The sequence below is a fragment of the Rhinolophus sinicus genome, chromosome 14 (assembly GCF_057876585.1).
Source record: "Rhinolophus sinicus isolate RSI-liver-muscle chromosome 14, RSI-T2T, whole genome shotgun sequence".
NCBI lineage: Eukaryota > Metazoa > Chordata > Mammalia > Chiroptera > Rhinolophidae > Rhinolophus > Rhinolophus sinicus.
Window position 1 is genome coordinate 123,244,841 of NC_142514.1, and position 25,790 is coordinate 123,270,630.

At 37.0% G+C, this 25,790-nt stretch overlaps 2 protein-coding genes across 3 annotated transcripts in view; one reads left to right on the forward strand and one right to left on the reverse strand.

The window, feature by feature from the left end:
- The window catches only part of LOC109450317 (lysine-specific demethylase 4D-like), a 28,816-nt gene extending 21,255 nt beyond the window's left edge, over positions 1 to 7,561 (reverse strand). The window contains exons 1-2 of the mRNA XM_019737502.3: positions 7,201 to 7,561; positions 5,507 to 5,600 (exon numbers count right to left, since the gene is read on the reverse strand). The gene's annotated coding sequence lies outside the window, so the exon portion shown is untranslated. The remainder of the gene's footprint in view (positions 1 to 5,506; positions 5,601 to 7,200) is intronic.
- Positions 7,562 to 7,640: 79 nt separating this feature from the next.
- On the forward strand, positions 7,641 to 18,256 carry CWC15 (CWC15 spliceosome associated protein). 2 transcript variants are annotated; one of them, XM_019737568.3, is made up of 7 exons: positions 7,641 to 7,780; positions 9,130 to 9,268; positions 9,852 to 9,964; positions 10,579 to 10,667; positions 11,982 to 12,095; positions 15,462 to 15,580; positions 17,392 to 18,256. In XM_019737568.3, exons 2-7 carry the CDS (start codon positions 9,138 to 9,140, stop codon positions 17,519 to 17,521), a joined length of 696 nt encoding a protein of 231 aa, XP_019593127.2. In that variant the 5' UTR covers positions 7,641 to 7,780; positions 9,130 to 9,137; the 3' UTR covers positions 17,522 to 18,256. The 2 variants fall into 2 exon arrangements, with proteins under 2 accessions (XP_019593127.2, XP_019593128.2); XM_019737569.3 differs by having other exon boundaries at positions 7,669 to 7,787.
- The last annotated feature ends 7,534 nt before the right edge of the window (positions 18,257 to 25,790 follow it).

The window sequence follows — 25,790 nt, forward strand, 5'->3', positions numbered from 1 at the left end:
TTCATCATGATAAAGATCGGTTTATTCAAGGAATGAAAGGTGAGGTGATAGTTAAACAAATAAATTAATATCATAACACATACTAACAGATTAAAAGAGGATCTCATTAGATGCAAAACAGTGTTTGATAAAATTCACCATCCATTTAGCAAACTAAAAATTCTAGGCATGTTTTTAATTGAATAAAGTGCATGTAGACAGAGAATCAAAATTTAAGAAAGATGCCATTTATAATAGCATTAAAAATTAAGTAGCATCTAGGGCTAAAGCTAAAAAAATGTGCAAGACTTCTATGAAGATGATAATATAAATTTAGAGACAATTAAAGACCTAAATAAATGGAAAGACAGAAAGTGTTAATAGATTTAAGACTCAATATTGCAGAAATGTCAAGTCTTCTTAAATCGATATAGATTCAACATTATCCCAATAAAAATCTCAAAAGTATTTTTATAGCACATGACATTTTAAATTTTATATTGAAGTGTAAAGGGCCAAGAATAGTAAAGCATTCATAACAGAAAGACAAGGTAAGAAGAATTGCTTTACCAGATTACAAGACCTCTCCATCACACCATGTATACAAATGCATTCCTGGTGGAATTGTGAAAGGCATAACTATAAAACCTTCCAGAAGATAATACCTAAGAATATCAACATAACCTCAAAGTAAAGAACAATTTCTTCATTAAGAAATACCATGCATTAAGCAAAAAGGACAAGACTGACAAATTGAACTACTTTAATATTCAAGATTTTTGTATATCAAAATATACCAAAAGAGAAGCCAAGAAGTGGAAAATATACGTGTAGCACAAATAAGACAGAGAATTGATGCCTAAAGTATTAAGAACTCATAGAAACCAATAAGAAAAAGACAACTCAGTAGAAAAACTTGAACAGACCCTTTATAAAAGAAGAAATCCAATTGGCCAATAAACATAAGAGGTCTGAAAATTAAGTTCACGAACTCATCCTAGAAAAAGTGCTACATACCTCATTGCTGAATATCACTAAGGTCACCTTCGAAGGACTCCCCTTGGGAAGCTATGCACTGATGCCAGTCCCTAGTCCACCCTTCAAAGCAATATTGAAACTCTTTTTCTGGAATGGTCATCAGAGCTGTCATCATATTACCCTTGATGTCCTGAATGTCATCAAAGTGTCTTCCTGTCAATATTTCCTTTATCTTTGGGTAAAGAAAGAAGCCATTGGGGGCCAGATCAGGTGAGTAGGAAGGGTGTTCTAATACAGTTATTTGTGTACTGGCTGAAAACTCCCTCATAGACAGTGCTGTGTGAGCTGGTGCATTGTCGCGATGCAAGAGCCTTGAATTGTTGGCAAAAAGTTCAGGTCGTCTAACTTTTTCACACAGCCTTTTCAGCACTTTCAAATAGTAAACTTGGTTAACCGTTTGTCCAGTTGGTACAAATTCATAATGAACAATCCCTCTGATATCAAAAAAGGTTAGCAACAAGTTCAAACAAGTTCACGAACATAATTGTCCAACCTCATATGAAAGATGATTAGTAATCAAAGAAATGCAAATTAGGAATGAGATCTCACTATATACCCACCAGATGAGCTAAAACTGAAAAGCTGGACAACATCAAGAGTGGTGAGTTTATGGAACAAGGAGAACTCTTAGAGCGCTAATAAGATATATACATATACATGCACCTCTGCACACTTACAAGAATGTTCATAGTGGCATTATCTATTAGATTGGTGCAAAAGTAATTGTGGTTTAAAAGGTTAAAAATAATTGCAAAAACCGCAATTGCTTTTGCACCAAACTAATATAGTAATACCCCCACACCGGAAACAGTTATTAGAATAAATTACACTGTGTATTTTTACACAATGAAATTCTATATAGTATACCATAGCTACATATAAAGTAGAAGGGAAAAGCAAACCAGCAAAGAACACATATGATTCATTTATGTAAACATTTTGAAAATTTATATAAAGGTCAAAAATTGGCAAGAGTAAACATTATGATTTAGAAATGAATACATAGGTATTTATTGAAATTTATGTGATGGTTTTATATTTGATTAAATGTTGTAAATGTTCAGTGTTCACTGAAAAGAATTTATATTCTCCTGTTTTGGTTGAAGGATTTTATATACATATAATTACAATATATAAATATAAATGCATAAATGCAATAAGCATACATATTTATGCACATAATTCATCAATGTTAAGTTGTTGATCAATCTGAAATTTGTGTTAAAAAAAATTCCCACCATAATTGCAGATTTGTCAGTTTTCCCTTTTAATTATTTTTGCTTCATATTTTTCCAGACTACCATGCTTCTCGGAAAATAAGACCTACCCGGAAAATAAGCCCTAGCATGACTTTTCAGGATGACATCCCCTGAACATAAGCCCTAATGTGTCTTTTGGAGTAAAAATCAATATAAGACCCAGCCTTATTTTCCGGGAAACACAGTATGTAGTTAGTTGCATACATGTTCATGATGGTAGTATTTTCCTAGCGATTTTTGCGATGCAAGTAAATGCCCCTATTAATGTCCTTGTTAATGCTACTCTCCTTAAAAAATATCTTCGATAATATTACTATATAAAGTTTTTTGTTGTTGTTGTTGTTTAGAATTTGCCTGGTGTATCTTTTTCTATCCCTTTATTTTCTATATTCTAGTTGTTTAGGTTTAACTGTTTTTTAATGTTTGTTTTTAATTGTCAGAGTAATACTGGACTAGCCAGCTAGTGAGGTAGCCATGTGCTCCGAATAGGTAAGAGGTGGTTCAATTTTAATATTATCCAGTAATCTTGCCTGGACCATCAGCACATTTCATTTTGAGGCTCTCTCTAGGAAATCATCTCTCTAGGCCCCAGAATGTCTTCGTTTAAAATCCGGATTTTGTTGGTAGAAAGCAAGCTACCTTATTTTTCTATTCTTTTCACTTGTCAAAACAGATTAAAGCACCATCTTCTTATATTAGAAAATTGGTCATTTTCAAGTTAAATTTTAACACAGATGCCATTATTTATATTAATTTATTTTAAAATGTGATTTCTGCCTTATGCCCATTGGGTTTTTTTCCTCCGTTTTTTTTAGTAAAAGTCTCAAAGAAACATTTTCAAGCAAAATTTTCACATTTTGTGGACTGGTGAATAAGGGGACTTACTAGAACTGGGGATAATTAATTCAATTAAAGAAGAGGGAGGTTGGATTAAATTAGAATTGTGATTGGATTGGGGGTGGGGCGATTGAATTAGAATTTTGAGGGACATATATGCCTGATAATCACATGATTTTCCATTTAGAAATTCTTTCCTGAAAAATCATCTTTCTGGGTCTTGGTGTATGTTCATTTCAAATATGAATTTCAGACTAACAGAACGTAAATTACCTTTTTCTCCTTTAAAATATAAAACTATTAAGGCAATCCTTTTCACATCAAAATGTGATTCCCCCCGTTAAAACTCATTCATTCATTCATTCATTCATTCACTCATTTGTAAAACGTTTATGGGCGCCTGTTGGTGCCAGACATTGTTTTAGATATGGGGACTGCATCACTGGGCAAAACAAAGACTCCTCCCTTGTAGAATTTATATCCTGCAAGTGATAGGTAGAGAAAGAAATATAAACACAACTAGATTTATAGGATCATGGAAAATGATACGTGCTAAAGGAAAAGTAGAGCAGGATAAGCGAGATAAGGAGTGCAGGATGTTACAGGACAAAGGCGGAGGAGGGTTGCCAGCTATAAACAGGGCTGTCTTAATTGGTGACCTCATTTGAACAAAGACTTGAATAAGACAGGCAAGAGTGTTCTTGGCCAGGGAAATAGCTAATGCAGGGGCTATGCTCAAACACTAGGAAGGCTTGTAGCCTAGAGAGGCATGATCAAGAGAGGTCAACACGTTGAGGAGAGCCTTGTAAGTCACTGTGAGCACCTTTGACTTTGACTGTGAGGGAAGTGGAGTCAATGCCTCCCCACTGTCTGACTGGATCCCCTTTGCGCCCAATCCCATCTAACGGTATTATTGATTTTTAAAAATTGTTGCCAAGCTGATGCTATAATGTGATAATTGTTAGTTTGCTTTCATTTTCTTAATGGGGTGCTTGAGTCTTTCATGTTTATTATCTATTTGGAATTGCTTTTTCTGAATAGCCTGTTTACATTCGTTGCCCAATTTTTTTATTGGGCTATTTGTATTTTTTATATTATGTGTATTAATAGTGGTGGTAGTTGTAATCCTTCATATGTTAGATACATTACAGAATTCACCTGCTAATCTGGAGTTTATCTTTTACAAACCCTAGTTTATATAGTCTTAAATTTTCTTCTTAGATTTCTACAGTTACTTTTTTCCTTTGGGGTGTTTAATTCAACTGGACGTAGTGTTTGTGTAGGCTTTGAAGCTAGAATTCCTACATTATATCCTGCTATAAGAATAGTCAGTTTTGCTATCATAGTTATACAAAACATCCTTTTCACATTGAATTAAAAGACAACTGTGTCATGTTAAAACGAAGGAGCAATTTTTAAGGTTAATATGTACTACACCATATCCAAAAACTGGTAGGAATGAACTGAAAGGGATGGATTAATAGATTATGAGAGACAGGAAATATAGTAGGATGCCAGTCACTAAGCAGACAAGAGGGATTGGGACCCCGAGCATAAGGGAGAGGGTTTGGGTCACCTCACCTCTAACACATGGAAAGCTGAGGGCATGGGAAAAGTCAAAGGCAGCTTGGTAGGTCTGCTGGGGAGCAGATGAGGAATCCTTGTTTAAGAGCTTTTATTTTCCCTGGAAAGTTAGACGATTGTCCACTCGGGAAAGAGGATGAGGAAGGCCAAGAGGGTAGAAGAGGCATACAGATTTGAGGAAAGAGAGGAATGTGAGAAATCATATTATTTGCGGAATGAGAAAATAAACAATTAGGACAATATAAGAGGACTCGCAGGCAGAATTAAGGGCTCAACTAGATTTTTGTGGTAATAGGTTTAAGATGAGAATTCTTGGGAGGTAATAAATGATTTTTGCCAGCAAGCGTAGCTGAAAGGATGAATTTTAAATTTTTAGTAAACTTACTTTTCATTTCTTTTTCTAAGACTCTCAAATCATTTAACTCAAAAGCTTTATAGTTTCATTTTCTTGTTAGTACTTTACAATCACGTAAGTAAAAAAAAAAATTACTTTCTTTTTCTTCTTAATACTTTCAGAGAATTTAAGTCAAAACTTTTAATTTTGTGGACTGATTATATTGCATGTTGGTGTTAGTTATACCACTGCTGGTAAATTACAAGCGTGGTTATTTAACCGCGGATAATGATCAAAAGATTAGGCGGTGGGCCAGTAGTTAAGTGAATCAGGGTGATTGGCTCAGGGTTGATAAGGGCAGTTGGAACACAAAAATCAGGGGTATTTTCTATAATTGTGTCACCACCTTGTCATTGTTACTTCATTCCTCCACTTCATAGTGCATCAATCATTCATTCATTCAACAAATACTTACTCAGCACCTATTATGTGCCAGGCACTGTTCTATATGCAGAGGATACACCAGTGAACAAGAGAGACAAGGTTCCTGATTTTCTGGAACTTATGTTCTAATATAGGAAGATAGACAATAATAAAAATAATATTAATAATAATAATAGCTAACATTTATTTAGCAAGTACTGTTTGCTGAGACAGTTTTAAGCACTTTACAAATATTAATTCAACTAATCCTGATAATAACATTATGAAGTACAGTGTAGAATTTTCCCATTTTATACAAGGAAACTGAGGGCACAGAAAGGGAAAATAACTTGCCTAAAGGTGCACAGCTAGGAAAGGGCAGAACTGGAATTCAGAACCAAGCCTGTCAGGCTACAGGTTTCTTTCTCTTAAAGACTTTGCTATGCCACCTTTCAGACAATAAATAAGGCAATAAACAAATAATGAACAAATTCAGGTAGGTTTAGTATTATGAAAAAATAAAACAGGATGATGTGACAATATTTCTGTGTTGGAGGGGTAGGGATGCAAACGTATATGTCAGGGAAAACTTCACTGAGGAGGTGACATTTGGACTGAGACTGGAAGGATGGAAATATAGTTATCTTGGAGCGCAGGCAGCAGAGAAAAGCTAGTGTAAAGGAGACTTTCCTTGTTTGTGAAACAGAGATGTCCAGTTGGCTGTGCTAGAACTTAGTGTGTAAAAAAGTGACTGATTAGAAGTGAAGTCAGTGAGGTAGGCAGGAGGGGAGGCCTGATGGGTCCTCAGGCCACATTAAGAAATATGATTTTTATTCTAACTGTAATGGATTTTTATGCAGGACAGTAACACCATGTGATTCGTAATTTTAAAATATCACTCTCACTGCTACATGCAAAATTGAATGTAGGACAAAGGTGGAAGCAGGAAGATCCAACAGGAGGCAGTAACAATCCATGTGGAAAATGACGGTGGCTTGGACTGGGATATTGGCAGTAGAATGAAATTTAGGGTATATTTTGGAAGTTGAATTAGCAAGATTTGTAAAGGAACTGCATGTGAAGAGTGACGAGAAAGGAATTTAAGTAGAAGCCTTAGGATTTGGGTTTAAGTAATAGTATAACAGTGTCCTTTACTGAAATGTGTGAAACTTGGGTAATACCTTCAGTAAGAAAAATGAAGATTTACATCTTGAACTTTATGGAGAAAGGGAGTTTTTCTACTTTTTTTTTTCCATTTAAAAGTTTCAAAGAAAGAGTTCTGGGAAAACAATCATTTTAATGTTTAATTTTACAAGCTCTTTTACATTTTAAACTAAGTTGAAGGAGCTGCATTTTCATTTGTTTAACCATTTATTGAGGATCTACTATAGCCAAGTGATGAGATACCAAAATAAACTAAGCAAACAAGATCCCCGCCCCCAGAGTGTTTTTTTTTGGGGGGGCGGGGGGCGGAGGAGAGACGGAAGAACAATTAATGCTTTTTTTTTTTCCTATTCGTTGTCTTTCTAAAACTTCACCTGACGCATGAGTAGCCATCTTATAATAATTGCATCTCGTGCTCCTGGCAGTTGGGCCCACCGTTCTAAACGCTCAATTAATAAATGAATCTCTAATAGTGACATCTCCCCTCCCGCTAGAACTTAGCTTTTTTTAAAGTAAAAATTTTCCCAAACAATACGAATACAACCTTTTCTTTGAAGACTAATATTTTTGCAGGAATGGTACCTTTATAAAGATCGTGGTTGCCCCCGTACATATTTGTTCTTTCTTCATATCCAATTAAATGAAAATACTAGTTTTTCCGTAGCCCAACTCTCTAGGCTTGTTGGGTCTAGATCAGGAGAAAAGGCAGCAGGAGCCGTTGGATTTAAACAGTTTGGTGTAATCCTTTTCTACGCTCTCTCTCGCTAGCCGGGGACGTGGTGTCGGCTACCCGGGGCTTTCCGTCCACGCAGTACCGGAATGAAGGAGTCTGGGAGGGGGTCGGGGAAGGAAAAGACGGAAGAGACATTAAGTAATTGGTTCTTGAAGGTATAAAATCATGTTTAGGGTCTGCTCTAAAGCACGGATTTCAAACGCCCGCCCCCTGGGCTGCTTCGGCCCCGCCCCTCGCTGTCGTCACGCCGACTTCCCCCTCGGTCTCTGAGGATTGGTCGAGGGCTCCGCCTCTGAAGGGCGGCTAAAGTGCGTGCGGTTCGCTTCCGGGTCTTCGGCATTGGCCCCTGGCGCAGAGGGTTCTGGGAGTCAGGAGTTGGAATGGTGTCTGAATGATCTTCGACGGCTGCTGCATCGGATCTCAGCCAACGTGAGCGGTGGGAAAAGAGCGGATTGTCTTCGTTATCCAACTGGGGCGGGAAAGGACGGTTTGGGTCGGAGTCGCCGACGGAGGACCGAGCGCGGGCGGAGCAGGCCCTGGAGCTGGGGGGGGGGGTGGAGCTCAGCGCGTCTCCAGTCCCCGGGGACCCGGAGAGTGCAGCGCCGAGGCAACACTGCAGACCGCGTTAAGCAGGGTCTGGGCCTCGCATCTGTCGCGGGGTGGGGCAAGGTGAAGAGTCCGCGAGTTCCTGGTGACCTCCCGAAGGCGAACTCCCGGGTGGCAAGAGTGACAATTGTGCGGAGGGGGTGTGGGAGGCAGCGGCGCCCCCAGCGGCAGGAAACCCTGTTTCTCCTCCACTGGATACATCCTTTTACCTTTTTTGAACATCTAGAGACGTATACTACCAGTTAGTTACCCAAACTTCCTCCACGCACTTGGTTTTCTGACGCTTAACGGGATTTTAGTAGCCACATCTGCTGGGTGTGGTATTCTTTCGACTATTCAAAACCAAAAGTAACGTAAAGAACGAGTCTCTGATCTAATCACAATTCTTTGGGGGTGAGATTCCTGTCTTTTGAGCATTCCTTAAGTTATAACCTACAAAAGGCCTGATTTTGTATTACGTTGGCTGCTGTAAGAGAAAGTTGGGTCAGCAGAAGGTTGTTGGAGAATTCTTCCCATGTAACTGTCATTGAAGTTTAGCACACTTTTCTCCAGGACACTCAGTAATTGTAATTAAGGTATCTTTTTTGTGATTTTTAAAATATTCTTTTTGTTTTGGTAGTTACTAGCCTATTTTGTGTGACGTTAAGTAGGTTGTTGCAAAAGTAATTGCGGTTTTTGCAATTTTTAACCTTTTAAACCGCAGTTACTTTTGCACCAACCTAATAGATAAAATGCGAACTTTAAGGAGTCTGGTGGAGTAAGGTTGAGTTGAGAATATTTAAGACTCAGTCATGGCAGTATTATATTTTACAAGAGTTTTGCCATGTCAAATCACATAATAATTCTATGACAAATATCCCCATTCCACAGATGAGAGAAACTTAAGCTTGGTGACTTGCCCAAGGCGACAGAACCAGAAGGAGAAGAGGAACACAAATTCAGATCTTCGTGACTAGAATTTTTGTACCAGATAGGGGCTTCCTAACAAGCCATATTCCTTGTACCCCCCTGAACCTCATTTTTTTTTTCCCCTTAGAACTTTTGTTTGAGGTTATTTAAGTAAGTTTTGGGGAATGAGCTGTGGAAATTATTTCACAATAATTGAATATTGATTAATACTTTCCAAATGAGATTTTGTCATATGGGAAGTAATGTGATATTTTTCTTCAAAGCGTAAAAGATGACAACAGCGGCTAGGCCAACTTTTGAACCTGCAAGAGGTGGAAGAGGAAAAGGAGAAGGTGATTTGAGCCAACTCTCAAAGCAATATTCAAGTAGAGACCTACCTTCTCACACAAAGATAAAATACAGGTAATGAAGACTTTCGTTCTTTTTGTGTTCACAAAGCAAAATCAAATCTGTTAAATAGCATGGTCATGAGATAGGAGCATGTTTAGCTTACGTTGCTTAAGTTATCTATTTTCATGGGAATAGAATGCAGTAGTGTATAACACTAAAATTATGCTCTATGATTGTAAAATACTAGCAGATATTCCTTAAGCAGAAATTCCTGTTTAACCAGGAATTTCTGTATGTAGATAGAGCAATAACTAATATATTAACTCAGAGGAACCATGCACTATTACTACTAATCAATATGAGATCAAAAGTATTACTGTAGCAGGACCTGAGTTAACATACTAACAAAAAAATAAAGACATTTTAATCAATCTGCAGCCTTACGGGGACATAATATGATTTCAGTTTGGGCTTCTTGAAATATGGAAATATCACAAGGATGCCTGTTAATAACCTTCACATTAGGATAATAATTTTGTCCAGTTCCCTCTTTCATACTTGAGGGACTCGAGGACAAAGTTGCTTTTTGTGAATTATCTTCCATTGCTACATGCTGGAGTTGTTTTTTAACGTTTTTGTCCTGGTTTGTTTCTAGACAGACCACTCAGGATGCCCCTGAAGAGGTTCGGAACCGTGACTTCAGGCGAGAGTTGGAAGAGAGAGAGAGAGCTGCTGCAAGAGAAAAAAATAGAGATCGTCCAACCCGAGGTACAAACACTACCCCGACATTTGTCTCATAAAATTATGTTGACGGTAGTTTTTCTTTCATGGGGTAATTGGAATAGATTATGTATTTTCTTTTAAATATTGGTATGACCTGCAAAACTTTCTTAAATGATGAGAGGTGATAATGAGGTCAATTTCAGGTCCATCTTTTTATGATTCTGTATTAGAAGGAAAAGGGTGATTGGGGCTATTTAGCAGCCATTGTTTCAGTTTAGATCAAGGAGTTATTGATTATTACAAGAGCCACACTTTTTGGAGCCCCGTGATTTCAGTCTATGAAATTTTCCCATTTTTGTCACTGACTATAGGAAGGCGTTTAGGGACATCAGTTATTAATATAACATCTTTTATATTTCCAGCATATGTAAACTATTCTCTAAATTCCCCTGAGAGAGGCTGCAGTTCCCATGTGAAAATCAATACTTTTGTTAATTCTGTCAACAAATATTTACAAGGATTTATTTGCCAGGCACCATGGTTTTGATCCCTGTTATCATGATGGTTATAGTCTAAGCTCTTTGTGCCCACGTCCGTAAAATGTTTTAAGAAGTACAGTATTTGTTTCAGTAAGCTAAGTGGTGTTTGTTTTTCTCCAGAACATACAACCTCCTCTTCCGTGTCAAAGAAGCCTCGGTTAGACCAGATTCCCGCTGCCAACCTCGATGCAGATGACCCGCTAACAGACGTATGTTTTGTTAACTCCTTTTGTCTCCATGTAGTAATTTATTTATAGCGTGTTTTCTGAAATATTATTTTATTTTGGCTTTCATTGCCCTGTATTTATTTTTACTTAACTGTTATTTAAATATAGCCCTGATTTCAATGCTAAACTTTTATCATTGATTTTAAAACAAAAAGTGTTATTATGTGGTTAATCAAACTTCAAGAACAAGTTTGATCTCTGGAGACCCAAATACGGAAGTGGTCTATTAAAGAATATGCTTCTTTAAGAAATAATTCTCTATGTTAAATCACAAAGATTGGGCTACCATGTTGTAGACCTCCAGAGAGCACTCCATAGACTGGGCTGTCTATGAGTAGCACCTCCTAGAGTTGAACCCAGGGGCCTTTCCACATTAGATACCAGTAATGCCCCTCCAGATGTGCAGTGCACTTAATGGTTCTCTCTGTGCTTAGGGAGGAAAGTGATGGAACTGGAACATTTTTAAGGATTAGCACTTCAATTAACATTAAAATTTAATGGGACCCATAGTCTATAATTAATTTGCATTTTTCTACATACAGTGAGAAAAATCTGAGTGCCCTTTCATGAGTAGCGTCTAATTAAGTACCTACGGGGGGTGCCAAAAAGTATACACATGACTTGTGTTCATTTTTTGTTATCGTTGAGTATTACAATTTTAATACAGTTTTTTCCTCTCTTAAAATGTGTATACATTTTTTTGGCACCCTGTATATATCGGCAATTAATTCTAGAGTTGACAGATTGAATTAAATAATTCACTAGTTAAATATAGGGAACTCAATTTTAAGACACTTAATGAAATTAGTTTGAAATAAGTTTCATTTGAAATTAGTTTTTTTCTGAAACTTTAGCACCCTTTTTGTACTTTTGATCATCCTTCCTACCTTAAGGTTGTTTCGAGCTATATATTATAAAATTATTTTTGATTCTCAGGGTAATACATACATACTGTGTATCAGTGTGAAGTGTTCCTTTTCTGGTTTTAGAAATATTTTCGTATGTAAATTCCCTTTTGATCATGTAAATTTGAAAGGTACTTTATTTATTATACTATTTGCTATTATCTCTAAAACACATCAGGGGTTGACATTTTAGTATGTATTCATAAGCTTTTATGTGAAGTTTTATTTTTTGGTTGGTTGTTGATTTCAATCATATTTAGGTGCATTCATCCTTCCCATTAGGAAAATTAGTCCTGCATCGAAGATTTGATAAGTGCAGTTTTTTTTGGATAAAAATGAATAATGTGCATTTTCTCCCTCAATCTCCTGGACCATCACCATTCTTTTTTAGGAGGAAGATGAAGATGAAGATTTTGAAGAGGAGAGTGATGATGACGATACTGCAGCTCTTCTTGCAGAACTGGAAAAAATTAAAAAAGAAAGAGCTGAAGAGCAAGCCAGGAAGGTAAAATCAAAATTGAAGTGTTAAATATTTACATCTTACATAACTAAAGTGGAAATATTTTTCAATTCAAATTGTATATTAGAAATCATTCTTGCCATGTCTAGATATTACAGCAGCTGTAGATCTATAAATGCGATAATTTTTGTGACATCCTAAGTCTCTTGGTTATGTTAGAAATTCTTTCCAAATAGTTCACACATGCTTAATAATACTCATCAAATTGCTCTTCATTCACTTGTTTGATCATTTGTTCAATAGATATTTAGTCTATCAAGAATCAAAGATGATTAAGATACAGTCGTGGCATACAAAGAACCCATGGATGTAATGAGGCCATCCTCATCTCTCCTTGTTTCCTGCCTCAGCCTTCTTTCCAGGAACTTGTCTGTCAATAGGCAGTCTGTCAGTTGATTTCATATAACCTAGGGTAGTTTACCTAACTTCTCTTAGTCCCCACAGTTTGTCAGTTTACACAATGGAAGAAAAGAATGTCTAATGCAAAGGTAGTTATAAGGATTTAATAGGATCCATAGTACATACCTTAAACCTTTAAAGTGATGAAAATGAAAGATGAAACTGAAAAGCAAGAACAGGTCAGAGCTTTAGAGGTTTTTAAACCAATGCTAAAGGAGTGGACTATGTTCTGAACCATACGAGGAGCTAGTCAGTTTCAGCAGGAGATTCGTAAGATTGGATATGCATTTTAGAAAGATTACTCTGGCAGAAGTATGGAGGGTAGATTGGAAAGAACTGATTTAGGAGGCTGTTCTAGTAATCCTCACATGCAGTTATGAGAATCATGTTTGTCAGAAGGGTCAGGGAAGAATTCAGCAAAGAGGTCAAATTTGGGATAGGCTTTGAAGACTGCTAGAATTCAGATTGGAAGAAGAAAAATATTTTAAAATACAATTCTCATCAAAGTTTGGCATAGGGTAGAATAACTTCTATAATAGCTTGTAATTTTTATGTCTAGAAGTCCAAGTATAAGAACATTCCTAATATCACTTGCACACCACTAGAGGGCAGTTCTATTCTAAATTTTTGGCTTGTCTAACAGCTCTGAATACATAAAGAAATGAGCAATTTAAATAACATTGGTTAACCCTTAGGGAAGATAAGCATTTTAGACAAGAAATCTTGTCATTTTTTGAGTTTCATCTAATCTTTGTACAAAAATGTGTTGGTGTTTCTTGGGGTTGAATGACAATTTTATTTCTTTTGTCCCTGTTTCCCGATTTGGCATTCTAGTGGCTGATTTTTGAGGTGTCCCAAAGTAACAATTTCAGACCAGTCAGCCTATGTCAGGGGCTGGGAAACTTTCTGTAAAGGGCTACATAGTAAATATTTTAGTTTTGCGGCCACGCAGACTCTGCTTGTTGTAGCACAAGCAGCCATAGACAATGCATAAATAAATGAACGTGACTATCTTCCAGTGAAATTTTATTTACAAAAACGGAGTGGTTTGGATTTGACCCACAGGCTGTTAAACCTTTTGCCTGTATTCATGAAGCATAATGTGCCTGATAACTTGAATATGAAAAGAATTGGTACCTTTTTTTCCAGAGCTGTGTGTAGCAACCAACCAGTGACTCTAAAGGAAATAATATTCCAAACATAGAATGGCCAGGACCTTACTACATTCACACGCATTATTAATTATAAGTTTGGATACATTTTATGCTTGAGCTTCTAGTTTTCTAACATCTCAGAGAAATGTCTTTTTACTTACAGCATCAATGTAATTTGTGAAAAATAATTAGTTTTTAGAAAGCTATTTGTTCTTTTTTTTTTTTTTTTTTTTTTTTTTTTGAGATTTTTATTGGGGAAGGGGAATGGGACTTTATTGGGGAACAGTGTTTACTTCCAGGCCTTTTTTCCAAGTCAAGTTGTTGTCCTTTCAATCTTAGTTGTGGAGGGCGCAGCTCAGCTCCAGGTCCAGTTGCCATTTTCTAGTTGCAGGGGGCGCAGCCCACCATCCCTTGCGGGAGTTGAGGAATCGAACTGGCAACGTTGTGGTTGAGAGGATGCTCTCCAACCAACTGAGCCATCCAGGAGCTCAGCGGCAGCTCAGCTCAAGGTGCCGTGTTCAATTTTAGTTGCAGGGGGCACTGCCCACCATCCCTTGCGGGACTCAAGTTGTTGAACCGGCAACCTTGTGGTTGAGAGCCCACTGGCCCATGTGGGAATCGAACCGGCAGCCTTCAGAGTTAGGAGCACGGAGCTCTAACCGCCTGAGCCACCGGGCCAGCCCCGAAAGCTATCTGTTCTTAATGTATGATGGTTGTTCCTAACTCTGTTTAAGATCTGAGCAGTGACTTAAAAGAATTCTCCCCTCCCCACCCCAAGAATTGTATCTTCTCACCTCCCAGTTATTTGGCGTCATAAAAATGAAATTTTTACATTTGGATATTAAAGTGAAGTTATCATTAACCTGCATAGAAAATCAGGTTATTTTTCCAACTGGTTTAACAGGTTTATTTTAAATGGACTCCCAGAAAGTCTCTTTTTCCTTGATCTATTAAATCATCAATTTTGGTTATCCCCAAAATATAGCAAAGTAGGATTTATCTTGGTATAAGATAGCTTCGAATCAGGTAGATCTAGAAGCTATGGTTAAGGATTTTAGACACTTTGTATTCCTAGTTCTAAGAATGAAACTAAAGAGGATTTGAATTTAAAGAGGTTAATGCTAAAATAAAAGTGGAGAAAAACAAGCTTGTAACTGAAAAGGTATGAGAGGTATAAAAATAGAAAGTCAATAACAATAAATCATAGAACAAAATGTATAAACCTCAGGTAAATTAGTAGAAATGCATGTTAACTGAATATATGCACACTGACACATTTTAGTAGTTTGTCTTATATTAGGAAATACTTCTTTGTTACTAAAAACTTGTCCCAATCCTAGAGATACAAGTTTACCTTGTTAGTCAATTCAAAATAAAGTGATTTTTAATCACAGTTATGTATAGCCCTCTTTAAAAGTTGAAGTAATTGCTTTACTAAACGTGTCTTTGATGTTTAATATGTTCTTAAATTATTAGAATATGTTTATTGGTTTACTTTCTCAAAATAAGCAATTAATTTTGTAAGTACTTCAAGAAAGAAAATAGATTTAAATATGTGTTAAGAATTACAGAGTCAAAAGAAACTAATGAATGTGTAAATGGCAAGCCATGAAATATTTATAATAAAAGTGCCAAATTTATTTTGCTAGGTGAGACTTTTCTGGTATGTCTTTAAAACAAACAAAAAACAACACTACGTTGGTTGTTATCCCTAATAATCTTTTTAAAATATGAGCTGTAGAAGAAGATTGATCCTGGAGTTAATATAAGTAAATATGAATCTTCCCGTCATTAACAGGAACAAGAACAAAAAGCTGAAGAAGAAAGGATTCGTATGGAAAACATTCTGAGTGGAAACCCTCTCCTTAATCTCACTGGCCCATCCCAGCCTCAGGCCAACTTCAAAGTTAAAAGAAGGTACTATACAAAAATGGGCTGGAAATACATACACACAGGTTATGAGTTTTATAGCAAACTATATTATGTAAAGTTTCTGAAATACCACTGCACGGCTACTGTATCAGATTTTGGAATAATGGAAGAAGGAGAATGAAAGAAAATAATTTATTTTCAATAGATATTTACAAAACCAGATCACCTAGGGAATGAGTATAGTCAGAGAGGAGAAGTCAGGACTGAGCCTGGGATAATGTTTAGAGGTTGGGTAGATGATTAGCTATCAATACCTGGAACAGTGCCCGGTATGTACTAGATATTCAGTAAATATGGATCGAGTGAATTTTGAATGAAAAAAAACTAGGCTGAGAAGTGAGTGAGAAGTCACTAGCAGCCAGTGAGGAAGGAGGAGAACCAAAAGAGATTGGTGGGTGTCTTGGAAGCCAAGCACACACAGCTTGCTTTCAGGAGGAGGGGAGTGATTATCTAGATTAAATGTTGATGACAAGACAAGTAAAATGAGTACTGTGAAGTGGTTGTTGGATATAGCAACGTAGGAGAGCAGTTTTGGTGTTGAGATGGAGGGATTAAAAGCCTTTCGGGAGTGAGTTGAGAGAGTGGATAGAGGAAAAAAGCTACATTGATTATATTAATACCAAACTGTATAGTTTGTTCTTTTGCCTTGTTTGGATGCAGATGGAATTGTTTGGAGATTGGAACATGTGTTAAGATGCAGGTCACATTTGACCCAGCTGTGCTCAGCTTTTCAAGTGTCTGTGTCATGCAGCAATGACTTGGCTAACACTTTTCCAAATATGTGCACGTTCTTTGCTTATTTTCCATGTGCAGTTTCCTCTGACATGCAGACATGCACACACAAACATATTCTTACATGGTCTTTCATTTCATATCAATTTGTGAGTATATATATATTGCATGTACGGTTTTGTCTTTTACATGCTAGATGATATTTTGAAATTATACTCTTTATTATCTATAAAATATGTATTTTATAGCCCATCCATGAGTATTTTTTTATGCTTGTACAAGATGAAATCCAACCGGAAGAATCCAACCAGAGTCCTGCCAAAGCTCTTCAGCTGCTGTTTCTTTGTTAATGTAGATGTGTGCCAATATTAGACTTAATTGTTAGACCCTAGTAGTTTCTTCTACTTTTGTTATCCTAAAATCTAATTACAGTGGATGACTACTAAATGTTAACTGCTGAAAGAGCATATAAATAAAATCCTTAAAACAACCTAATCTGAACTGCAGTAAGTTGTTCAGTTCACCATCTAGAGCTGTCTGTACTAATCGGGGTAGTACCACGTGCTGCCTCTCTTTGTTTTCGACCTGAACACATTCAGTGTTTATGTAATTAAAATGTATGTATTTCTGTGTTTAACTCAAAGCTTCTTATAGTGGAGAAGTAATAAGACTGTTTTATATGTTCTAAATAGGAATTGCTCCTTCTGCTATTACAAAGCAAGCTTACAACCTGTTCAGAATTACTTTATTATTTTGTGTGTAATTGCTGCATCCAATGATGTACCCTGTTTCCCTGAAAATAAGACCTAGCCGGACAATCAGCTATAATGCGTCTTTTGGAGCAAAAATTAATATAAGACCCGGTCTTATTTTACTGTAAGACCAGGTCTTATATTAATTTTTGCTCCAAAGGACGTATTGGAGGTGATTGGCTAGGTCTTATTTTCGGAGAAACACGGTACGTGCTGGCATCTTTTTGTGTAGTGACTAATTTTGCAGTTCACACAGTGTTGTCTCCTGATTCACGCATGATAAATAAGAGTATTCTTTTTTTTTTCCTTCAGGTGGGATGATGATGTTGTTTTCAAGAACTGTGCAAAAGGTGTAGATGATCAGAAGAAAGACAAACGATTTGTAAATGATACGCTGCGATCTGAATTTCACAAAAAGTTCATGGAGAAATATATTAAGTAGTACAGTTTTATGTGCTTAAAGACTAAAATGTAAATGATCATTTTGGTTAGTTTGGTTTTTTTTCTCCCCCTGCCTAAATTGTGTATAGTCTCCCCTAATTTTAAGTTCCAAAATATCTTTTCCTTTATTGATACCTTATTTGATAAGGACTTGGGGGTTGGTTTAACCCAGTTTCCATCTCTGTTTCTGGTCACATTTTTTTTAATATGTGAAAGGGACTCTTCATGTAATAGATATTTTTAATAATCTAAATAAATCTGTGTCCCCAACTTTTTTGTTGAAATGTATGCAGCTTATAAAACATTGTATATTTTCTTTTGTGTATTGTATTTCTTTGTGCATCAGCTTTTTCTCCTTATTTCTCTAACATTGATTTAAGGTCAGTTAACTCATGATATCTGTGTGTTTTTTTTAGTATGATGAAAGCTTCAGGGGTTCCATTTTGGACCACATGTTTTATAAAAGAGTGCCATCAATCAGGAAGCGCCCCGATTGTGTGTCTGAGGGAGCATGGGGTATCCCTTACTTCTGCAGGTGCTCCTTTCTTTTCTGTTGGCCCAAGAGAAGAGCTCCTGAAGCGTGCCTAGGAAGCATGTGGCGCTCACCTGTGTTCTGGATACTCAACTGCCATGTTTCTGTTGAATGAGATAGAGATTGCACACTGACACATTAGATGCAAAGCCTAGGAAAGTTTAACACCAAGTAATACATGAAATAAAACCTTTGGAAATAGAATTTTGCTTGTTTGTTTATCTTGGAGCATATATATGTGGTAAGTGGGAGTCTCTACACAGCTGAGAAATGAGTTTTCCTAAACCTGGGCTCTTACGTTACGGGTATCACTTTGATAGAAAGTTTGGGACCAAAAATTGAGCCTTCTACAGATAGAGACCCATTCGAAGTCCTTATTCACTACTCACTCCCGCATTTCACAGTGGAATCCTGGACACAGGTTGTATGTAGCCTGAGTCAGGTGTGGAGCTGGGAATGGAGCCCAGGTCTCAACTCCATGCTATGCTCTGTACTTTATTTCCTAACAGCTATTGACACAGAATTTTGAATACTTTGACTAGTGGGGTTTTTGTTTGTTTTTTTAAGGGCACAGATCACACTGACAACCTTGGTGTTACCAGCACCACACTAACCAACTGAGCTAACCAGCCACCCCGACTAGTGTTAGTTTTTCAATATTAAAATATTTGTATCTCCAACTTTAGAATTATAAGGTGCGTTTACATTCATTTTCAATTTTCTTCATAGCAACAGTTACATAGGAAATACTAGGTTATTCAAAGTCAATGAAAATGAAATTCAGGCTGGATAAAGGTTAATATGTAATAGGACATGTATGAGTGCCTTAGAATTACATGAAAATGTGCTTATAGATGTGAGCGGCATTACATTTCCAAAACTGGTTTTGGGGCTTAGTAAATTTTGAGGAAAAGCGGCAGCATTTCACTATATAAACTCTTTACATCTGGAAGGCATATAACGGGTCTGATTTAGGTGCACCATTACTCCAAGATCAAATTCGCTATTTGAGCTTGACAGGTTCAGGAAGAATCAGAGTGAGGCTAATTTCAGTGATTTCTTTCTCCCTTTCCTGAATATTTTCCAATGTAAAATAACATTGTATAACTGGTCAGAGATCCAGGATACACATCAATGTCAGTTTCAGCTCTCAGATTTGCAGAGCAGATAACGTAACAGCCTTCTTCGCTAAAATGCCTTGCTTCTTCAGTGCCAGACATCTTGCATTGACTCGATTGAGGAATCAGTCAAGGATCCAACCTGAGTAAGAGCCAGGGCTTTGAACCCAGAAGAACCTAAATGTGACACCCAGCTCTGTCACTTTGGGCTTTACTAAAGCAACTGCATGTTCACCAAGTGTGCTTGTAGAGCAGCCATTTAATTGACACCACTGTGCCCTGTAACGTAGGCATTCTTTTCTGTTTCATAGAGAAGGAAACAAGTTTGTAAGAGACAAGCAGTCATAAATCTTGAAGGGGATAGGGCTGGATTCAAACATGAAGCTGTATTTTAAAGCCCATCCTCTTAGCTAATGTGCTTGACTAGTGTGTTAATGAGCCCATCTGACTTTCTCACCTATGAAATAATGATAATAATGAGACAATTGTAAGGGAGTTTGGTGGCAATTAATAAATACAAGGTCTGGCAGGCACATAGTAGGGATTTCACACATGTTCTCTCTACCTGCTTCTACCAGCACAGAGCAGGGGCTGGCTAAAAGTTTGAAAGCCTGTTTTGTTTTACCATAAAGGTGCGGTTTTTAAGAGTTTCTCTAGCTCCTCAGACATTAGGTTGGGCAATTGGTATGTATGGCCCGACAAGGATGCTTTTGCTTGGTTGCTAGGATTAGAAACCCAGTAACAGAAATCAAATGAAACAGAGGTTCATCTTAATACTTCAAAGGCACCTCCTATATAATTTTACTAACCAATGTCACCCCAATAAATTTAAAAATTTTTTAAAAAGCAAACACAAGGGAAGATGAATATTACATCAGAATTCAATGGAGTGAAAACAAAAACAAAATCAATGAAAAGATATCTGTCATGTGCATATGCCATGTTATATATGGCACATATCTGACATCTACGTTACACATATCTAACATGAGAAGGTTAGAATCTGTTAAAGACAAGAAAGCAAATAAAGAGAGTAAAGAAACTAAGTGTAGACGCAAGTAGCTTGTGAGACAACAGCAGCATTCATAAGATGTGCTAAATATAGATAAGTAGGTAATCAGAGACGCACACACACACACACACACACACACACACACACACACACGACTAGATAAAATGCAACCTGAATGTGTTAAACATAGAAAGGGATGGGGCGGGGAAAGGAGAAGGAAAGAAGGAAGAAAGGAAGGAAAGAAGGAAGGAAGGAAGGAAGGAAGGAAGGAAGGAAGGAAGGAAGGAAGGAAGGAAGGAAGGAAGGAAGGAGGTCCCCACATAAGCATATCTCTTGGAATCTTTTTATACAGAAACTCTTTAGGGGTTTTTCATTTTCACTTTTTAAAATATATCCTGTTCTCTCCTGGCCTAGTTCTCAGAGGCACTTAAATTGGGGAAAGAGGAGGAAGAAATCAGTCGTGTTCACACTCCTGAGAGGCATCTGCCAGCTTTTCTCTCCGGAGTGACTTTTCATCTCAGCATATTTTCAAAATGCTTCCCTTTTGAGAAATAGGCAGAGGAACGACACCTAATGGCCCCAAACTAATTGGAAGCAGTTTCCTGACAGCTCAGCCATCTCTGAATGTGCTAGAGTATGAGGAAGGAGGAAAGAGGTGGGTGGCTTAAATAATCTTTTGACTTTTTCAGAGGAAAGGGTTTTAATGTCATTCTGAGATTTTCTCAATGAGCACAGCTCCTCTAACTTGGCCTCAGAGGCCTATTTGCAGAGGGTGGGTTAAATAAATGCTGGGAGTTGAGTCACCCTTTTGAAGCGTTTACTTCAAAGGAGCCCCCAAGGAAAGAAAAAGCTGCCAATGAGGAGAAAAACTGGGATAATAGAAGTGGTAAAGCTCACAGAGCATCAAAGGCTGCTCCCCTTGACAACAGACCCTACAGACATCGCAGTTTCTAACCAGGCCCCTGCATCCTGCCAGGCCACCCCTCCCCACCACCCCTGGAAGAGCTACCACCCACCTCCCTGTTTAAACCCTTCAATAAACAATCACCATTTAGGAAAGATAATGGAAAGCGATCCCATTCATGATAGCTACAGAAAATGGATAACACATAGTTACAAACCTAACAAGAAATGCACAGGACCTCTCTGAAGAAAACACTAATACTCTACTGTGGGCATTAAAAAAAAAAAAAGCTTTAGTAAATGTGGAGAAATACCTACTTCTGGGAGGGAAGTACCAATAGTATAAAGATATCAATTATTCGATGGGCACTTGTCTTATTAGGGAGACCACTTCAGGAATGGTGTAGATGCCTGATCACTGCACTGTACACCTGAAGCTGAATAATAATGAATGTCAGCTATAATTTTGTATATATATATATATATATTCACAAGAAGTGGAGTACAGCATAAGGAATAGAGACAGTAGAAATGCAATGGCTGTATGCAATGTCAGAGGGGTAGTAGATTGAGGAAGGGGGGTTATCTCTTTATGAGGGGGTATAAATGTCTAACTATTACATTGTTTTATACACCTGAAACTAATGAAAAAAAAGATCCGTGCTCCACCCAAAAGAAATTATTATGACATTCCAGGAGGTTGGAATTTTTAAAAATTAATGTTTTGACCAAACTATTTTAGAAATGTCTGTTAAAATAAATGTGTAAAAACATCAAGAAAAAAGTCTGACAAAGAAGAAAAATGAGAAGGATTTTCTCCACCAATTTTAAAATGGATTATAAATATATAAAAATTAGTGTGGTCCTGGCACCCACATAGAGAGATGGAAAAAATGGAACATACTAAAATGTCCAGAAACAAATGCAAAATACATACAATAATTTTGTATGTAACAAAAATTTTTAAAGGAAAAGGAACAAGAAAAAACAAAATCAATAGGAAAAGAATGAATTTTCCAGTAAATGGTATCAGGAAAATTTTCTAAGCATTTTGTAGAAAATAAATTGCTACTGTCAAGCAAAAGGCCAGGGTAAGAATGATAGATGTGGGCCAGTAAAGAAACAAGCCCTTTTCAGATTCAGATTGTTCGGCACTTACATAGTCAGCAAAAGAAGTCACCAAGGCTGCTTAGCTCCCTGTGGCCCTTGTGCAGGGCAACCGGGAAACAAAAGGGACCAGGTGATAGCAACACTATTGACAGGACACCCTGGTGTGGAGAAACCAATGTCATGCTGAAGCTAAGTGTCACAGCTTCCAGCCACCTCCTGAAGGATGTGAGTCAGAAAACCTCAAACCTCATCCCGGAGGCCATGGGACTATCTCTGATAGCCTGAGAAATAATCTTGTAGCAGTTCCTCATGAGCCTCCCATGTTCCCACATTCCAGGAGGATCCCAAAGTGTTCTGTCACAATTCAGAGCAGCTGTGTTCAAGTCCTGCCCAGGTGGTCTATGGAGATGCATATGAGGTCTTGGGTGCCAGCACAGAGATGTGTCCCAACAGATGCCTCACAAATCCTCCAGGATAAATTTCATGTGGTTTACAGATTTGAAGAGAAAAAAAAAAAAAAAATGTATTAGAGAAAAAAATAGATATATGTATATATATTTAATATTGAAGGGTGGCCTTGCTAACTAAGCATAATATCAAAAGCAGAAAACAATAACAGATAAATTAGTTACATAAAAAGATTTTGTAGATTAAAGAATTTACAGTGCCAACATTATAATTAAATTTCCTTGCTTAGACAGCTTTATTTTCTTAGAGTCTGTCTTTCTTTTCTTCCTTAATGTCTTCATTTACTTATCCTCATTTTAAAAAGTGATTTCATTATAATAAACAGTCAAGTCATCAATTTTCTAGTACCTTCCAGATGGACTAGTGGTCCCAGCATGAGTGTTAATGATAGAACTGCCTTTTAATGCTTTCCCACGTAGAACCCCATATTTTCAGTGTCCCATGTCTTTCTCCTTGATATGTTCCTCTCTTTCCATGGAATACATCCTGAAGTAACTTCTTAGGAAAGGATGAATGTGAGGTGACATATCTGAGTCCTTGTATGTTTACATCCTACTTTAGTCTATCCCCACCCTTTAATTGATAGTTTTCCTGAGTATGGGTTTAAAATAAATTTCTCTTAGAATTTAAAAGCTTTGTTGATTTTCTTTTTAAACTTCAGTATTGCTCTGATGTCAATATTTTTCATATTCCTTTATGCATGTCCTAGTATTTTGTGTTAATGTTTGCAGTCTTTTGATATGGTCTCTTGTCTCGCTCCCTCTTTTTCTTTTTCTGTTCTAGAATTTCATAATGATGTACCTAGCTATGAGTCTATTACCATTTATAATATTTGATTTTCAATGAGTCCTTTGCTGATTCATGGCTTTCAGTTCTGGAAAAAAATTCTCATTTCTTTGAAAAATTCCCTCCTCCGTTTCCTCTGTTCTCTCTGTTCAGAACTCCAATTGTTTGGTATATTAACCCTCTATTTTTTCCTCATACTTTGGTCTCTGTCTTTTTGTTCTTTCTAGGGCATTCACTACCCCTTCTATTTAAATTATTTTGCTGATTTTTTGTTTGTTTAATTTTGGCAAGCACATTTAAAATTTTCAAGATCTTTTCTTTATTCTCTAACCGCTCTCCTAGTATCCCAGTGTTTTCAACTTTGGCTGCACATTAGAACTACCTGGGCTCTTTTAAAAACCCTGATGCCAAGGCCACACACCAACAAATTACATCAGAAATTTTGGGGATAAAACCTAGGCGTCCATAGTTTTTGAAGTTCTCTAGTTGATTACAATCTTGATCTTAGTTTGAGAATCACTGCATTATCCCATCCCTGTTTTAGACCTACAATATCTTTTTCTTTAATATTATATATAAGAGAGAGAGAGAGAGAGAGATTATCATCTTAAAACGTAATTCCTGCCCTATATATAGCAGGCATAATTCTCAGACCACAGACTCAGGTATGCAAATATACCAGGGGTACCAAAAAAATGTATACAAGTGGACACTTTGGTCAATGTTGCTCAAGCAGTAGTTCGCCGTAATCAGAAGTGTCTGGACGCTGATGGTAACCACTTTGAGCACCTCTTGTAATTGCAGAAGTCAAACATGGCTTGTATTCATCTTTTGTTATTACTATATATTGAGTATTACAATTTTAATAAAGTTTTCCTTTCTTAAACGGTATATACATTTTTTGGCACCCTCTGTATATATATTTTTGTTTTGCAATAATTAAATTTATTTTCTATTTCCAGCCCCTATCCTTTCAGATAGAAGAAACTTAATCTTAGTCACTTCAATTTTTATTTCAGTTCCATATTTAGATATGCAATGTCTTTTGACTCTCTCTTAGGTTACTTACTAGGGAGAAGAGAGAAATGTGCTTGGTCATTACTTTTAAACCCAGTCACCTCTTGAATAAATTACTAGATGTCAAAATACAGTAGGGCCATCAACATTTTGTATTTTCTCTTTATTTATACTAAGAAATGGGATGTCATTGGTTCTGATACAACATAAATATTAACATGTATATTCTGTCTTTTATAAAAAAACTTTATTTGTGCTTTTGTCTTATCCCTCCAGTGGGCTGTATTTTTCTCTCTATAAAAGAGAAACTGCATGCTACGCATTTCAAGTTCCCAGCATGTAACATTACATATAACAGTCATTTTATCTACATTGCATTCTGTGTTTTTACCCAGATATCAGGGCAGGTAGGTGTTAATGGGCTAGTCTGGGCTCAAAGAGTTGTGATGAAATGCTTTTACAGTCAAGCACACATGCACACTTGCTATCTGTCTATTCTACACACACCTGTGTGTACACATACATGCACATGTACACATACGTACATGCACATAATCTGTTTTCCTCAGTCTATTCCAAATTGTCACACTGCATGAAGCTTTCACCATCCCAATTGCTTCTCCATGATCCAGGAAGTGGCATGCAGTTGTGGCTGCATTCACGACTCTGTAAGAAAGTACATTGAGAAGGGACTGCCCAGGCCCCAGGGCAGATGATACGTTGTCCTTGGCAAGGCTGGAAACCGAGCTCAGACCTCTGCCTTTCCCTCCTGATTCAAACAGCTCTGGTATTTATAGCACACTTTCAGAACACCAAGCATAAGGTGCCCTATCGTGTTAGGAAACTGTATAGGTTCTGAATGTATTTTTAACCCACACTGAAGCATTCTTCAAGCTGACTTATGGGTTAAATCCCAGAGTAGCTTGGCCAGAGCTAAACTAATTAAATATTGTATGGGAATTCTAGATCCACAGTGGAGCCCAAAGTTCTTGGGATATCTGTTTCTCATCTTGGGAAAATGTTCTAATGTCAGGGAAAAAATTTTATTGCTGCTGCATTAAGGTACCTAAGTGATTCGTTCCAAAAAGTTCAGCTCCTATCCTTTATGAAAATGGTTCCCAAGCATTCACATATAACAACTATTTTTTCCCATTTCCCCGCCATGAAACAATTCTTGCTATCAGTAGGAAAAAAGTGTGTAATATGTGAGTGTGTTTCTAGAAAAAGGTAGATAAATCTACATATCTCGGCACAGATAAGGCACATTTGCATCAATCTGATGAGTTCTGGCAAAATGGCTGGGAAACTGATGTAATTCACCAAA

Coding starts and splice junctions, on each gene's coding strand:
- CWC15 (XM_019737568.3), top strand. CDS start 9,138: ATGACAACAGCGGCTAGGCCAACTTTTGAACCTGCAAGAGGTGGAAGA. Junction 9,965..10,578: donor TAGAGATCGTCCAACCCGAG/GTACAAACACTA, acceptor GTTTTTCTCCAG/AACATACAACCTCCTCTTCC. Junction 15,581..17,391: donor AACTTCAAAGTTAAAAGAAG/GTACTATACAAA, acceptor TTTTTCCTTCAG/GTGGGATGATGATGTTGTTT.